General features: G+C 42.4%; 1 protein-coding gene and 1 long non-coding RNA gene across 5 annotated transcripts in view; both read right to left on the reverse strand.

The window, feature by feature from the left end:
* The window catches only part of SLC25A26 (solute carrier family 25 member 26), a 144340-nt gene extending 130387 nt beyond the window's left edge, over positions 1-13953 (reverse strand). For 3 of the 4 annotated variants that reach the window (XR_014560647.1, XM_083725204.1, XM_083725203.1), the window contains exons 1-2: positions 13821-13939; positions 7952-8108 (exon numbers count right to left, since the gene is read on the reverse strand). Coding sequence is in view for 3 of the 4 variants with exons in the window: in XM_083725204.1 (XP_083581330.1) it covers positions 7952-8108; positions 13821-13853 (190 nt within the window). In the remaining variant the exon portion in view is untranslated. Of the gene's footprint in view, positions 1-7951; positions 8109-13820 lie in introns of all 4 variants that reach the window. The other variant, XM_083725202.1, reaches the window with a different exon arrangement.
* The window catches only part of LOC310838267, a 466315-nt gene that overhangs the window by 367978 nt on the left and 80609 nt on the right, over positions 1-17728 (reverse strand). The gene's annotated exons all lie outside the window — the stretch shown is intronic.

Genomic DNA, 17728 nt, shown 5'->3' on the forward strand with positions numbered 1-17728 from the left:
AGTCGATGTGCACAGGATTGTGCTGTAAAAATGCAAATGGTACAGAACAAAAGGAGTGAACTTTGCCAAGAGGAAGAGTTTTTAATTGTGTGACAGGGCTCCTCCGTCTGTCGCCCTCTGTTGCTAATCAAAAGATGCTTATCATCTCCAAAAGGAGATAAGAGCAGAGACGATGGAGAAGAGAAAATTTTCATATCATCTTATGAAGGGCTGGGAAGGTTTGAAGGTGCCCGAGGATGCTTCCGTAAACTTTCAATAACATCCACCAGCAGAAGTCAAGCTGAAAGTGCTCAGAAAGAGTAAGGGTACTGCTTGACCCTGCTTCTTTAACTTCATTCAACAGTTATAGCAAGCCTATTCAAATGTAACACCAAGCCATGTTCTAGTGATATGAGCTGGGGAAGCAGCAACAGCAAATTTGTAACTGCAGTGTGGACTCCCAGCATTTGAACACAGCAAAATTATGGTTTTAAAAAGCAAAACCACAGAGTAGACAATACTGGGCTAAATGTGAAACAGAGGGAATTCAACGAAGCAACAGAGGAGACTGCTCTGTCAGTGTGGGCAGAAGGGCTAGCACTGACGAAGCAAACTCTCCTCTCCCTGCGCTGTTCTGGTTGTTCTCCAAACCCAGGCTCTGAGTCAACTGGAGGGGCGGGGCATTCAGGGGAGAACCAGTTACCGAATTTTTCGCTCAATAAGACGCACCAGACCACAAGACGCACCTAGTTTTTGGAGGAGGAAAAAAAGAAAAAATATATTCTGAATCTCAGAAGCCAGAACAGCAAAGAGGGATTGCTGCGCAGTGAAAGCAGCAATCCCTCTTGCTGTTCTGGCTTCTGGGATAGCTGCACAGCCTGCATTCGCTCCATAAGAAGCACACACAATTCCCCTTACTTTTTAGGTGGGAAAAAGTGAGTCTTATAGAGCAAAAAATACAGCAGTTGAATCCGGCCCATAGCAGTTAAGGGGCTGAGCTACAATGAGGGTGTGCCTGGTCTGAATCTCCACTAGGCCATGAACTTGCAAGGCGGTCTTAAGAATCCACTCTTTAAGCCTCAGTGCCCAACTACACCATCACCTGCAATATGGAGACAATTATACTGACTTGCCTCTGGGTTGTTGCAAGGATTACAGCCATTTCATCACTTGTAAACGTGTTACCTATTATTATTATTATAACCATTACTTCTATTTTTTTAATAATATTTTTTATTGAGTTTATAAAATACAGAAAAAAGAATAGAGAACAGATTATAAGGATAAAATAGAAAGGTTACAAATTTTCATGTTCTTTTTTCCAAATCTACTGGACTTCCCCACATCCTCCCAACCCTGCATTCTCTGTAATACAGAACATCAGCAATTTGTTAACTTGTTTCAATACTTGTTGTATCCTTCATTTTATCATGTTACCCAATTTCAAATGTGTTATAACCCAAATCATGTACATTTTCATTTAAACACAATAAAGTTGTTTCATTATTCTACCTCTGACTTCTTGTACCTTAATTTCCATTTCTTTAGTTTAACATTGCTGAAGCTAGAATTTCCTAAAAGGTGCATTTTTTAACATTCATACAGCTTATAATGTTTTTTCAAATAGTCCTTAAATTTTTTCCAGTCCTCCTCAATTGTTTCTTCTCCCAAGTCTCGGATTCTGCCAGTCATTTCAGCCAGTTCCATATAGTCCATCAACTGCGTGTGCCATTCCTCCAGTGTGGGTAGATCTTGTGTCTTCCAATGCTTTGCAATCAGGATCCTTGCTGCTGTAGTGGCGTACATAAAAAAAGTTCTATCTTTCTTAAACACTCTCTGGTCCACCATGCCCAGGAGGAAGGCCTCCGGTTTCTTAGGTAAGGTAAATCTAAGTACCTTTTTTAGTTCATTATGAATCATCTCCCAAAAGGCCTTCACTTTCGGGCAGGTCCACCAGAGGTGAAAAAATGTCCCTTCCGCCTCTTTACATTTCCAACATTTATTATCAGACAGGTGATATATTTTAGCAAGCTTGACTGGGGTCATGTACCACCGGTATATCATTTTCATAATGTTTTCCTTCAAGGCACTACATGCCGTAAATTTCATTCCGGTGTTCCATAACCTTTCCCAGTCTTCAAACATAATGTTATGCCCCAAATCCTGCGCCCACTTTATCATGGCGGATTTGACTGTCTCATCCTGAGTATTCCATTTAAGCAGCAAGTTATACATTCTCGAAAGTAGTTTATTTTTTGGCTCTAACAGTTCTGTCTCTAGTTTCGATTTTTCCACCTGGAATCCAACCTTTTTATCCACTTTAAAAACCTCTTGAATTTGTGCATAGTGCAACCAATCTCGCACCTTGTTTTTTAGCTTTTCCAAGCTCTGCAACCTCCAATTGTCTCCAATTTTTTCAATTATTTCCCCATATTTAGGCCAATTGGCCTCCATGTTAAGTCTCTTACGTGCCTTGGCCTCCAACGGTGAGAGCCACCTCGGAGTCTTACTCTCCAATAAGTCTTTATATTTTGTCCAGACCATCAAAATTGCTCTTCTGACAATGTGGTTTTTAAACAATTTGTGCACTTTAACCTTGTCATACCACAAATACGCATGCCACCCAAAAGCATTGTCAAACCCTTCCAGATCTAGGACATCAGTGTTTTCCAGTAAAATCCAGTCTTTCAACCAGCAGAAGGCTGCGGATTCATAATATAACCTCAAGTCTGGCAGGGCAAATCCCCCTCTTTCTTTCGCATCAGTTAATATTTTAAACTTTATTCGGGGCTTTTTGCCCTGCCAAACAAACTTGGAAATATCCTTCTGCCACTTTCCAAAACATTCCACCTTGTCCACGATCTGTAGGGCCTGAAACAAAAATAACATTTTCGGCAATACATTCATCTTTATAGTTGCTATTCGGCCCAACAAGGAAAGTTTCAATCTTGACCATGTTTCCAAATCTCTTTTAATTTCTGACCAACATTTCTCGTAGTTATCCTTAAACAAATTCAGATTTTTGGAGGTCAGATACACCCCTAGGTATTTTACTTTTTTAACCACATTTAATTCTGTTTCTTTCAGGAACTCATCTGTTTCTGAAGTTGTCAATTTTTTTGCTAGAACCTTAGTTTTTTGCTTGTTCAGCTTAAATCCCGCCACCCGACCAAAGTCAGAAATTAATTCTAACACTCTTTTAGTACTAGAGACTGGCTCCTGTAGTGTTAATACCAGGTCATCTGCAAATGCTTTCAATTTATATTGTTTCACTCCGACCTCAATTCCCTGTACCAACCGGTCCTTTCTAATCATGTTCAATAGTACCTCCAGGACTAAAATAAACAATAGGGGGGATAGAGGGCACCCCTGCCGTGTCCCTTTTTCAATTTTAAACTCCTCTGTCACCACATTGTTTACTATCAATTTGGCTTTTTGTTCTGAATATATTGCTTCTATTCCATTTTCAAACCCCCGCCCCACTCCCATCCCTTCCAAGTTTCTCTTCATAAACAACCAAGAGATATTGTCGAAGGCTTTCTCCGCATCAATAAAGATTAACACCGCTCTAGTGTTAAGATTTGTTTGTAGAAGTTCCAGAATGTCAATAATGTTTCTTGTGTTATCAAACAAATGCCTACCAGGGAGAAAGCCGGCCTGGTCCTTATGGATCACTTCATTAAGCACTTTTTTAAACCTACTTGCCAAAATGTCTGCAAAAATTTTGTAATCCACATTTAGGAGTGAGATGGGGCGGTAGTTCTTAAGCTGGGTCTTTTCAGTTTCTAGTTTAGGTATCAATGTGATGAAAGCTTCTTTCCACGTTTCCGGTGCCTTCCTCCCCTCCATAATCTGGTTACAGACCTCCAACAAAGGTTGTATCAAATAGTCCTTCAAAACCTTATAATATTTGGAGGTAAGTCCATCGGGGCCTGGAGATTTACCTAATTGAAGGTTCTGAATGGCACTTTCAATTTCTTGCTGTGTGATATTACTATTCAGGGTTGTTCTCATTTCCTGAGGTATTTTCTGTAATCCGTTAGTTTTAAGAAATTGGTCCACCTCCGAATCTTTCTGCGGCCCTTGTGAATAAAGTTCTTTGAAATATCTCTGGAAGCACTTTCTGATTTCCTCGGGTTTTTGAACCATTCTCCCTTCAATCTCTAGATTTGTAACTGTATTAAGTTTTTGTCTCTTTTTCAACTGCCATGATAGCAGTTTCCCACACTTATTTGCTGATTCAAAAGATCTTTGTTTCATTTGTTTAATTTTCCATTCCACCTCTTGATTTATCAATTTCAAATATTGTGCTTGGAAAAATTTCACTTCTCTCAGCACTTCCTTCGACTTGGGCCTGGATCTTAATTTTTTCTCTCCATCTCTTATTTTTTCCAATATCTTCTCCTTCTTTTCATTCCAGAGCTTTTTCTTGATCGTATTTTGTTGTATTAGAAACCCTCTCATGACTGCTTTACTTGCGTCCCAGATTGTTCTTTTTTCCACAGTGGTATTTAAATTCATCTCAAAATAGTCCTTTAAAGTTTTTTGGGCCTTCTTAACAATCTTCTCGTCCCTTAGTAAGGTGTCATTCATTTTCCATCTAAAGGATCCGGTTGTATTTAGTCTCAGTTCCATTTTCAAAGCGTTATGGTCGGAGCAGGTTTTTGGGCAGATTTCCACCTTTCTAGTCTTGGGTGCCAGTCCTCTAGTTATCCATATTTGGTCGATTCGTGTCCATGTCAGATGAGCTTCAGAAAAAAAAGTTCCTTCTTTTCCTAGGGGGTTCTTACCCCTCCATATGTCAATTAAGTCCACATTCTCTGTTATTTCAAAAAAAGTTTTAGGTAGTCTGCCATCTTTCGTTATGTTAGCGCTTTGCGACTTATCCATATTTACAGACACAACCCCATTCATGTCACCCAACATAATGATGTTGTTGTAATCTAAATAGTCCAGCATAATCTCATGCAGCTTCCTGAAAAATTCCGATTTTCCTTCATTTGGAGCATATATTCCTAATATCAAAAATTTTTCTCCTTGTGTCTGGATTTCAATCGCCAAAATTTTGCCATGTTCATCTTTAAATAGAAATTTCGGTGACAGGCTCTCCTTTGCATATATCACCACTCCTCTTTTCTTGACTTTATCCGAAGAAATAAATTCTTGGCCTAATCTTTTATTAATTAGCACTTTTCTGTGGAGCCTTGTCACATGCGTTTCTTGCAGGCAAATAATGTCCAATTGTTGTTTTTTCAAAATATGAAATACTTTTCTTCTTTTTTCCGGAGAATTTCCGCCATTTATATTCCAACTGAGAAGCTGCAAAGACATCCTGGTCTAATTGGTGGGTCCTACAATGGGGTGTCTAGGTTTCCCTCCGATCCCGGAGGTGGTAATGCTGGTCCAGATCCAGACGGTGTAGGTTTTGGAGATGGTCCCGGTGGTGGTGGTGGCCAAGAAGCTGCGGCTCCTTTCTGGAGGTCCTCCTCGTGGTCGTGTAAGAACTTCTGCTGGTCCTCAGGTGTTTTAATTCTTACTTTCCTTCCTTTGTAAGTAAATGATAGTCCTTGCGGAAACTCCCACCTATAAGGGATTGCGTTATATCTCAGCAGTTTGGTCAGATCTGTATAAGTGGTCCTAAGATCCAAAAGATGTTTGGGTATGTCTCTGTAAATTTCAGCCTTTTTACCTTCTATCTCCAAAGATTTTTTAAAATGTAGGCCTAGTATCTTATCTCTTTCCTCTCTTGATCTCAAAATAACCAAACAGTCTCTGGACTTATCTTTCTTTATCGATTTTCCCAGTCTAAAAGCCGTCACAATTTTGAAATCCTTGTCTTCCTCAATCTCCCAGAATTTGGAGAACAAAAGTGTCAAGAATCCCTCTAAATTTCCTTCCTCCAGTTCTGGGATGGCCCTTAACCTGAGATTATTTTTCTTACTTTTCAGTTCAACCAATGACAGGTAGGCTTGTTGTTCCCCTACCTGTCTTTTCAGAGGCCTTACTTCCCCCTTAATCTCATCAACCTTTTTGTTCGCCTGTTCTGCTTTTTGACTGGCTTCCACAGCTAGTTTATAATTTTCAGCCGTAGCTCCTTGCAGTTTCTCAATTGCCTGGGTATGCTGGGAAACCTGATCAGATAATTTACTAATAGAGGATGTAGCTTGATCAATTTTTGATGATTGATTGTCCACTTTTTGATTCAAAATTGCCAGTTGTTCCAAAATTTGTTTCAGGACTGTTTCAGATCCTCCAGTTGCCATATCTTCTGCAGCAGGCTCTTCAGCTTCCACCTCCTGTGCTGTCAGCACAGTTGGGACAGATGATCTACGTTGATGAGATAGGGTTGTTTGAACAAGTTGCACCGGTTTCTTTTCTTTTTCTTTAGCTTTGGCTGCTCTTGTTCTCCCTGAGCCACTCATTCCACACCTGCCTCTGTTCAAGGTCAAATTTTCTTTTATTCCATGAGTCAGACAAGTCCAGAGTGTAAACAATTTAACCACAGAAAGTCACAATAAAGTACAGTTCCCAGGCCTCTATGTCTCCACAATCCTCTAGGGGGGGGTATTTCAAAGTTTCAAGGAAGGAGAGAACTCTTTTCCGCCATTGAAGTTCTTATATTCCCTATATTAAATCTTAGTAGTTCCAGAGCACAAAAGGAAGGTTCCCCGGGCTTTCTATTTCTTGAAAAAAGGCCACAAGGTGTCAAGAAGGGTCCCAGCAACAATGTTTAAACGTTAATATCTCAGTCTATGTAACAGTTTAAACTCCAATAACAGTATCAGCAGTTTGACAGTTCTCTTTTGCACACTGACAGTCCGACAACTGGGTTGTCCCTTTTAACTCCGCATAGCTCAAAATTAGGAAGAAAGTTCCAAGAATAAAGTCCACAAATTTTACAAAGATTTCCCGCTTGTCTTTTCACTACAAAGTCTATCAATGCGCCCTCGTTTGGCTTTTACGATCCCTTTTAGACGCTTCAGCGCTCTTCTGAGCCGTTGCTTTGATCTAGTTAGCAAGATCGGGAGACGGACTTCCTGTTACTCGCCTCCCGTTTTCAGCCAAATTCCAGAATTTTAGTCCAATATTTAGTTCCCCTTACTCACGGGTATGTTGCAGCCAATTTCGATGTTTTCAAGAAGAAAGGTCAGCGCTCATCAGCAGCAGCAGCGCGGCTTTGCTTCCACGAAAAGAGCGATGAACTCACAGCGCCGCTCCTCCTTTCACGTTCCGGAGCCCCTTACGAGGTTCCTTCTTCGTTTCTGGGGGGGCTTTTGGCGCCCGCCGAGTCCCACGGCCACAGGCTCGCTCTGCCTGTGGTTTTTCTTAATGGGTCTCCGCTTTGCCGCAGCGGACGACCCTTTTTCGCGGAGCCCCTCTTCACAGAGTAAAGAGAACCGCCATTGCCGTTTTGCGCCGCCTCCGGAAGTCATTATAACCATTACTTCTAGATCAGGGGTTCCCAAACTGTGGACTGCAGACCACCAGCAGCCTGTAAGATTCATTCAGGTGGTCTGTGGCATGTCTGTGAAGAACCCTTACCACCTGAATCCCATAGAATTATATGGAATTCAAAATGCAATACAGTAAAACACAAGTATAAGAAATAAAAGGAGCAAAACGTACAACTGAAAACTATCCAGCATCTAGCACAGAACCTTACAATTCCCACAGTGGAAGAAAATAATAATTAAGTGGTCTGCCAAGACGCTCAGTAATTCCCAAGTGGTCTGGAGGGGGGGGTACTTGGAGAACCACTGTTCTAGATAAATCCAAAATTTTATCTGGTCTGATTTCTCTCAGAGAAGGATAATAGTATCCAAAAGATAAGGGCCCTCATTTTCACACCATCTTGATGCCTTCAAGCATTTTTCAGAAGTACTAGCAAAGTTCAGGCCTGAAACAAGCCAACAGTTAGTTAAGAGGCAGCAGCATTGATCACAAATACAGAGCATATAAACGGCCTCCTTACCATTTGGAAATGACCCTACAGCAGTGGAAGGAACACCAGCATAGATGCCACGGAAGCCTCCAGCCTTCTTAAATCCTTGAGGACTCTGCAGTCTTGTCTTGACTGTATCCAAGGGGAACAATATCAGGTCAACACACACTCCAGCTAGCCCACCAGCCTTCAAAACAGAAAAGAAAAAATTTAATGTTAACTGGAGTGGGGGATGGAGAAGATGAGGAGGAGGAGGAGGAGGAGGAGGAAGAGGAGTTTGGATTTGATATCTCACTTTATCACTACCCTAAGGAGCCTCAAAGTGGTTAACAACCTCCTTTCCCTTCCTCCCCCACAACAAACACTCTGTGAGGTAAGTGAGCCTGAGTGACTTCAGAGAAGTGTGACTAGCCCAAGGTCACCCAGCAGCTGCATGTGAGGAACAGGGAATCGAACCCGGTTCACCAGATTACGAGTCTACCGCTCTTAACCACTACACCACACTGGCTCTACTGGCAGGTCAAGTTAAGGACACGCTGGGCAGGTTCACGTGATTAATTTCTCAGTTTAATAAACCAGAAAATGTACAAGTTGTGCAGTTGGCGCACAGAGCCTCATTTCTGCTGCTTTGCTCCTTCCTTTGTGCAAGCAACTGAACAAACCAGGTTTCAGGTTTTATCCCTATCTTCCATTTAAGGGCAGATCTGGAAACGCTGCTTTAACTGTTTGCAAGCAGAACAGGATATTAAGCCAACTCTAAGCCACAGTTTTAGAGCCTGAAGCATAGCATAACACAAAATCAGAGGGACAACCACCCCAATAACCTTATCCTTGCTGGTCCTGATTTTGGAGTTCACACAATATTAATTACACACACACACGGAGGGGGGCAGTTGCTATTTAATAGCGGCAGGGAACATTCATCACTATCAGGAAAAATAGTCAAGGTGGCCACATCCCACTCACTTTCATTTCACAGAAATCTCTTAGACAGTATCTGTACATTTTGCCCCATAACTTTCTTTCCACAAGGGTTGTAGAGGATTTTGATTTTTTTTTTTTAAGAGTACTAGTCACCCACTAGTACTCCTGAACAACATTTTCAAAGACAGATTAAAACTGTATCCAGATCCTTGATCATCTTGGTTGCCCTCCTCTTGCACGCATTCTAGCTTGTCAACATCCTTCATAAATTGTGATGCCCAGAACAGGGCACAGTATTTCAGATGTGGTCGGACCAAGGCAGAATGGAGTGGCACTATTATGTCCCTTGATCTGGACACTATACTTCTAGAATACTTCCTAGAATAGCATAAGCCTTTTTTGCTGCTGCATCACACTGCATCACACTGTTGACTCATGTTAAACTTGTGGTCCACTAAAAACCCCTAGATCCTTTTCACATGTACTATTAGTAAGCCAGGTGCCCCACATCTTATATTTGTACAGTTGGTTATTCCTGCCTAACATTTGCCCCTACTGAAATTCATTTTGTTAGTGAAGGCACAGTTCTCTAATCTGTTACGGTCATACTGAATCCCGATTCTGTCTTCCGTGGCATTAGTTACCCCTCCCACTTTGGTGTCATCTGCAAATTTGATGATATGCACATATTATGTTGGAAGGATATGCCATTAGCATAAGAAATTGCTGTGGAATACAAGTATGCAGGAAGAGCAACAAAGGGACATGAACAGATCGCTAATATTTATGAATTGATAGCATTATACTAAGCACCAAATTGTAAACAGGACCAACACAGCCCCTGTGTATAGTATCTCTCTCATGCAGCCATTTTGAATCGATTCAAATTATTTCAAATCTGCAAAGACACAGGGAGATCAGACAAGACTACATTACCAACTTGCCAAAAAAAAATATCAAGAGGCTATTTATTTATTTAGAAGATTCTTAAGCCACCCTTTAGGGCACACTGTCCTCACAAGGTGGTTTTCACAAAGTTAAAAACAAAACATCATCACGACTATTGTACAAATAAAATACTCCACCAACCCCTTAATTTGTAAGCAGCAGCAATAACATGGTTTAAAAGAACAGCACACTAAATTTAGACAGACACAGGCTGGAATAAAAATTACTTTAAGGGCCTTTGGCATTTCTCTAGGAAGCGAATGTTAATGATACAGGGTCACAGCTGAAAAGGCCCTGTTCTTGGTTAACAGCTTTCCAATTTAACTGGTGGGCCAGAAAGAGCAAGGTCCTTGGTGCAAATCTTAAAGTTCTGGCAGGTTCATACAGGTGCAGAGAGTCCTTCAGATAACCCAGTCCAAACAATTTAGGAGGGAAGATGAACTTGTGACCCTCCAGGTGTTGCTGAACTACAAGTCCTATCAGTCGCAGCCAACTTGGCCAATGGTCAGGGATGACAGACAATATCTGGAGGGCCACAGGTTCACCCTCAATCACTTGTGCCCTCAAAGGCCAAAACCAGCACTTTAAATTGGGCTTAGAAATGAACAGGAAGCCAATATAAATAGTAAGGAATTGGTGCGATAGGATCACCTGCCACCCACAAGCATTTTAATTGCTGCATTCTGTACCAGCTGCAGTTCCCAAGCCATCTTCAAAGTGAAATGTGTATTAGGTGAGCTAATAAGGATTTCTATAAGCTACTAAAATGTTGATAACATACCTGCAAGACTTCATTACCACATTGCAAAATTAAATGGTGTTGTCTTAAAACACACAAAAACACACACACACACACACACACACACACACACACACACCAGCAGCATGTTCTTCCAAACCAAGGCCCAAAGATACATCAAATGTTCATTTTCTTTGAAAATAAATCAAACAGTAATTAATTTCAGCTCACAAAGTACTGCTGAATATCTTGATAGCAGAAGCCCAGGGAAGCCACCCCCACTTCCGATATTCTTTTCCATACCATTCAAGAGGGACTCACTGCCTACAGTTAAAGTTTTAATCAATAAGTTAATTACTCTTCTAATCAGCTTGGCTATTTTGCATGTATTGATTTTGCAACCCCCTGCAAGTTATATCCTTCTAGGTTCTTCTCCATCACAATTCTTATCTGTAACAAGTGATTAAAAAGGGGGAAAACAAAATTGATCCGATTTTAATCTAGCCACCTGGCAAAAAGCATGAATCAAAAGTTACTAATTGCTTCTTTGGATTTCAAACTTCTGTATCTTAAATGTAATTTAAATTCATGAAGTGGCTAATGGAGCATCTGCAGGAGAGCACAAATATCTAGCTGTTTGTTCCATCTGTGGAAAACCGTAATGGTTTTTTGTTTTGTTTTTATCACAAGAAGAAGAAGAAGAAGAGTTTGGATTTGATATCCCGCCTTTCACTCCCTTTAAGGAGTCTCAAAGCGGCTAACATTCTCCTTTCCCTTCCTCCCCCACAACAAACACTCTGTGAGGTGAGTGGGGCTGAGAGACTTCAGAGAAGTGTGACTGGCCCAAGGTCACCCAGCAGCTGCATGTGGAGGAGCGGGGAAGCGTACCTGGTTATCCAGATTACAAGACTGCCGCTCTTAACCACTACACCACACTGGCTCTCTATCACAAGGGGATTTAGTCACCCCCTTTTGCAATGCTACATCTGCAGGTTGAAAGCTGATAAATAGAAGTATTTGCATGCAACTGCCTTTGCAGCTCAAGGCAAATGTGTTCTGTCACCTTTGTATGTAGGGTTTCTAGTCTGGGTCAGCTTCAGGGCTGTGATGGTAAGGGGCCTGGACCTGTTTAACTTGTCTGAGGAGAGCCCATAGCACAATGAATGATCCGCTGCACGCTGTCAGGTTCAATCTCCATCATTTTAAAAGGAATTTAAGGGAAACAGCTTTGCCAAAACCTTGACAGTCAGAGAAAACAATAAAGGGCCAGCATCTGATAGGGTGTGACTATAAGTTGACCTTGCTGCTAAATAGTATAGTGTAGCCTCATAAGAACATATTCTCAACTTACAAATGGAGAACTGAGAAATGGTGATGGTCAATTATTACTTTAATTAGTTGTTATACAGTTGACTCGCATCTTGCCGGCATTTAACTTGCACAATTTCAGCTTTACATGCTTGGTGGCTGGCTGAAATCACACACACAAGGCAAAGAACTTTTAAACTTACTATTTCATTGAGGTGATACAATGTTATGCCAAATTAGCAACATAATATGTTCAATGTTTCTAATTTGTTAATTTTATTTTACAATACATTTGTTTTTCTAAAACTGGATAAAAAACATTGATTTACAAGGCATGCTTCCATGCTGGCGGTTGGTTATAACTAAAAGCCACCAAATGCCAATTGTTTTCCCAAATGGTACAAGGAAAGAGAATGAAAATCAGTAGAATTAATCAGGAACCTGATAGTCCAAAATGCTCAGGAAGTCCGTTACTGGGGGGGGGGGGGAGAAATGTCAGGCTAAATTATAGATTAGGCGTCTAGTACAGTATGGGGTTTGTTTGGGTTTGGGTTTTTTGTTGCTATTTACGTATCCAATTCCATGTTATTACACAAATATATGCAGGATGTGTTACAATGGATATAAAGCTACTAGTCTGTAATGGGGCTGATAAAATGTTGCTTGGGGGCCTGCAAATCCTCCCCAAATTTGCATGAATCCTGCAACTGCAAGAAAATAAATGGTATTGAACTTCTTCCAAAAAAATATGCTAAGAATTGGATTGTTAAATCTTTCTAGACCTCCAAGAGCTACTCAGTATAGTGCCATGAATCGCAAATTAAAAAATTAATATTTTATATATGTTCTCCTCAAACAAGATAACTGCCAAGAAAAAAGTCAGGTGTGCATATTCATACCCAGAAATCATACCTTATTCATATACTTGCACACTTCTGCAATTTTATTCTGTAGAGATTGGTATTCTTAAAAAAAGGAGATCAATCTGTAGTGGAAAACTTGAGAATTTGCTCAAAGCAGGGTTCTATCCAACCTATGTTTATGGTTTACAGATGCAACCCTAATCCCAATTACCTGTGAGTAAACCCAACTGAATTTGATAGGACTTACTTCTGAGAAGACATTGTTAGAACTACACTGTAATGCTCTCTACCTCACACTGAGCCATACATACTACTTTCCCATATTCACTGCTCTGACAACCTACAGTGTTAAGGCTGCAAATCCTGCAATCTTAAATTTCCAGATTTCCAGAGTCTTATTGACTCTGGGTTACTGGGGGTTACTTTTGAGTACACAGGCATAGATAGGATGGCACTGTAAGTGGGTTTTTTAACCATCACTTGACAAGCAACATCCTTCTAGCTTCTCATCACATGTCTGTAATCAGCCATAACTACAACAAATAAAACTAGTGATTCTCTGTGTGTGTTTTTTCCTTTGAATTCCTTTCCTCAATGCGCGCACACGCACACACAAACACAGGCTCCGATCCTAACCATGCTTATTTAGGAGTAAGCCCGACTTCTACCACCACCCTGCCGTTCTGATCACCCACCACAAGATGGAGAACAAACTTGGAGGCTCCCAGAACGTTTAAGAAGATTCTTCAGGAGGCTCACACAAACAAGCCAAGCTAGACACATTGGGGATAGTTAACAAAGCAAAACAAGATCTCTGCCAAACACACTGGCAGGACAGTTTGTACGCACAAAACCTTGAACCCAGTTTAGGACCCCAGTTTAGGTATCTGAAGTTTAGGACCCCAGTTTAGGTATCTGAAGAAGTGTGCATGCACACGAAAGCTTATACCCAGAACAAACTTAGTTGGTCTCTAAGGTGCTACTGGACAATTATTTATTTTTATTCCAGTTTAGGAGGGTCAATTCTGTAAATGCCTTTAGGCTGAACAAAATCTCACCACCCCCGCCGCTTTCCTTAATTGAATCCGGCAACGCTGCTTGCGTTTCCTTCTCTCACCGTCAGGGAGACCAAGAAATCCCCTCGATCCATGTGCGCACAAAACGTCAGCCGCACGCTGTAAACACACCCGATACTCGTTGCACATGGGCGCAGCCATATTGAAACCTTCCGCCCCACCCCCTAATCTGTCACATGACCAGCGCTTGCTCAATCAGCTTCCACTAACGAAGAGTTCAAGGGGCCGAGCGCTAGCAGCAGGCGCGTGCGCGGCGTCGGAAAGCGAAGCCGCGGTGAAGCATTTGCCCTCTTTTTTGTGCCCTTGGCACCTTCCTCTGTCGCTTGACCATTCTAATACGGCATGCAGTGGTAATGTCTCACTACAAAGGAAACTGATCTGTAGAAAAACACAACTTGGGGGAAAAGAGACAGACAATTACAAAATATTTAATAAAAGTATTTTTTTAAAAAATAGCAGAAGAATGATTACTATAATCCATTTTGGACTGTAGACGAGAAATACCTGTCGGTCGTGTGTGGGTGATGTTTTATCTTTATTTGTGTTATGGAATATTTAGTAGTGTGTGTATGTGTGCTATTAAGCAGTATTTATACACCCTTTAAAAGAGAGCACGTTGTAAAGGATAATTGATAGATATTAAGCACCTCCCACCCACCCTATTAAATTACAGTATGGGGAAAAGTTAACAGCTTAAAGGACTGGATGGATTAAAGGGCTAACTGAACTGCATTTGGGGGAAATCTTTCAGCTAATAATGCCACAGAAGAAGCAATATTCTAAAGTTTATTAAGCATAATAGTTAATTCCAACCTGGCTTCCCTTCTTGCAGTAATAATCTTGATAAAAACTATTCACAGGTAGTCTAAATAAAGCAGATTAACAATAGCATGCAACTTTAAAAATATGACTTAGAATGTGTGCTGTTTAGGTATTTAAGCAAAGGTTCTCATTGCTCCTCTTCACAATTTGCAAAGATTGTGTTCAGTTACAGATACCATGCAGAGAAATGAGGCATTAAAACTTCATAGCCTCCCCTTATCACACTGTAAAAAATGAAAGCTAAGGGCTTTGCATTTAATTCTGTGTAGAATTAATTTGATGTTAAAATCTGAGACATACACAGGGTTTTTAGGAAGAAATATGGGAAGCTGCCGTATAATACTAGGCCCAGAAATGTGTCCCTGGAGCTCAGTATTGTCTGTTTTGACTGCCAGCTGCTATAGGGTCACAGGCAGAGGTCTTTCCCCATGACCTGCTACCTGAACCTGCTGATTTAAGATTCTGAGACTGAAGCTGAAATCTTGTGCATGCAAAACACATTCTCTGTCTCTGAGTGATGCTTCCCCCCACCACCACCACCACCCCAGTGCTCTTGTCCATCACATTGACATAACCACCTTTTTTTTTTTAACTTCAGTGCAAAACTGCTCTGTGTAGTTCTCCAGATACAGACCAATCAATATGATTTATTTTTTTACCACAAAGGATTTTCAAAAATATTAAGTGGACTCTTTCAAGTTACTGCAATTTTCTCTTCATTTTAAGACTAACTTTTTGTTATCATTTTGAGGTGAATAGTCTTTCTTCCCTACCCATGATTGTGGCTGACTCATTTTTCTGGTGTGCTGTGTGACGCATGGCGATTTCAGAAAGGAACCTTTACCTCTCCTTTCTTCCTGATCAAGAAATACCAGCAATTGGGGCTGGCTGACTGCTGAAGAAAAAAAACCCTTGGGAAATATAGTTGTAACCTAAATGCTTTTTGTGAAATGGTGCAAAGACATCTGCACCTACTCCTCATCTTTCCCTTCCCAATGACTCGATTTAAATCATGGCAATTCCGGGTGTATGTTTTAAGAACCATCTGAAAGCTGTCAGCTCAAAATTGAGGGAGTGGGAGCCAGGAGCAGTAACTGAGATCCTGTCCCCCATCTCCTCTGCCATCCTAGGCATCGTGCACAGCACCCATGCAGGGTCAGAACTGCGACAGGGTGAGTGGGGCCCTTGCTCCAAGTGGGAACCCAAATCATGATTAATGTTGTGTGTTATTAAAATAAATAATTTTTTTATTTTCAGTGATATAGTGGGTGATACTGAATGTTATTGGGGCTGGTGGTGAAACACAGTTGCAACAACAACAACAACTGATGTGTAAAGGTAAGCTGACAGCATCTGGGCAGCTGTTTCAGAAGCAGGGTAGAAGTGCAAGGTGCCTTTCTTATTAACTGCTTGCATCTCATTTGTCAAAGTTTGGGTTCCTTTTTGCTCTCCTTATTTGAACAAAAGTTCAGTTTTTAAAGGAAGCCGCCCTCTTGCCACTTATTAACCATACAAGCATCCTCTTGGCCCTTTTTTGATCTGAGGTATATATTTAAATGTTTAAATGATACATGCTTGTTGTTTGCCATTTTATTGCAACCGTTATTAACTGGTTGTTTTTTTTTACACCATTAAATACAGGGGTTGGCTTATGGCAACATTTCATGTTGTTTACCCTGTGTGCGAAGATAACTTAGTTCCGTTTCTGCACCCAAGGCCAGCCAAATTATTCAGGCAGAAAAATTCCACCAATGTCTCTCCCCCTTCCTGGCAGTCAAATATAACAATAATATAGTAAATAACTAGCTAGCCATTTGCTACCCTTTCATGCTACTGGAATCGGCTGCCTGAGGCAGCCACTTCAGTCTGCCCAATGGGAGGACCGGCTCTGCAACAGGATAACAAGCTGTTCTCTGCAGAACAGAAAAGGAAATGTGTCAGGACTGCCGCTAGGTCCCAGCTCACAGAGGACCAACGCCCAGTGGATATTATATACAAAAGTCTTTATTGAAGTTTAGTTTCCATTTCCAAGCTCTGGGCACGCAGGCCCACGTCTTAACGCTAGACCGGCTAAGTCCCCTCTGACTCACTGCTCCACCCACACCAGTTTAAGATTCTAGCCCGGCTCCACCTCTTGCGCTGCTCTTTCCTGCGTTGGGTCCTTCTGCCCTCTGGGGTTCCCTCCTTCCTGGACTCCTCTGACGCGGAGCCTCCTGAGTCTTGCCCCTCCCTCCGGCGGGCTTTAGGACCTGGCTCCCTTCCCGGGCTCCCCGCTGTGCCGCGCTCCTGTACATTTGAACTTGGCGCGCGCGCCCAGCCGGTGACTTTCCTTCTGACCGTTTCCCCGCTTCCTGATGTGGGTGTTGCCAAACCTGACTCCTCTCCTCCCTCTGGTGGTGAGGACACTGGTCCCGACTCCTGGGACTCCCCCTCCCCACTGCGCTCTGGTGGAGACGCTGGCCCTGATCTCCAGCTGCTGTTCAGGGACTCCCCGCTGGCCCCTCCCTCTTGAGGTTTCTCCCTTGGAATCTCCCTTGCTCTGGCCACCGGCGCTCCCTTCTGTGAGTCCTCCGATTCGCTAGAGAGGCTTGTGGAATAACTCTGGCCACTGTCACTGCCTGCGCCCCCCTCGTACTCCTCCTCCTCACTCTCCATTTGCTCCCCCTCCTGTGCCTCTCCTTCTGAACCCCTGACATCCATCCCCCCCTCGAAGCCCCCCCTTCCCCCCTCCCCCTCTTCCGGTGCGGGTTCCGGGTGCTCCATTGTTGTAGGGGTGAGTCCAGGATACAGCTCGTCTCCTGAGGCTTGCAACCATCGAGATAAGTCCGGGAAGTCCCCCATGGGCTCGTCGACGACGACCACCTCCGCTTCCATCTCCTGCGCGGTGTGCTCAAAATCTGAGCTCGACCCCAAATCACCCAAGAGCCCTCCTCCCCCTGTTGCTTGATGGGGGTCCACCTCCCAGGGCCCCTTCGGCATGTCTCTGCGCCAGCCCACTTCGGGTTGGTCCTCCCACCAATAAGATCCCCCCGTGCCAAAACCTGAAAGTGATCCCTCCGGGGAGCTGCCTCCCGGAGCCGAGTCCTCAGCTGACGAGAAACCCCGGAAAGTGCTGGCCGAGAGTGTG

Source organism: Podarcis gaigeae, assembly GCF_964106915.1.
Source record: "Podarcis gaigeae genome assembly, chromosome: 2".
Lineage (NCBI taxonomy): Eukaryota > Metazoa > Chordata > Lepidosauria > Squamata > Lacertidae > Podarcis > Podarcis gaigeae.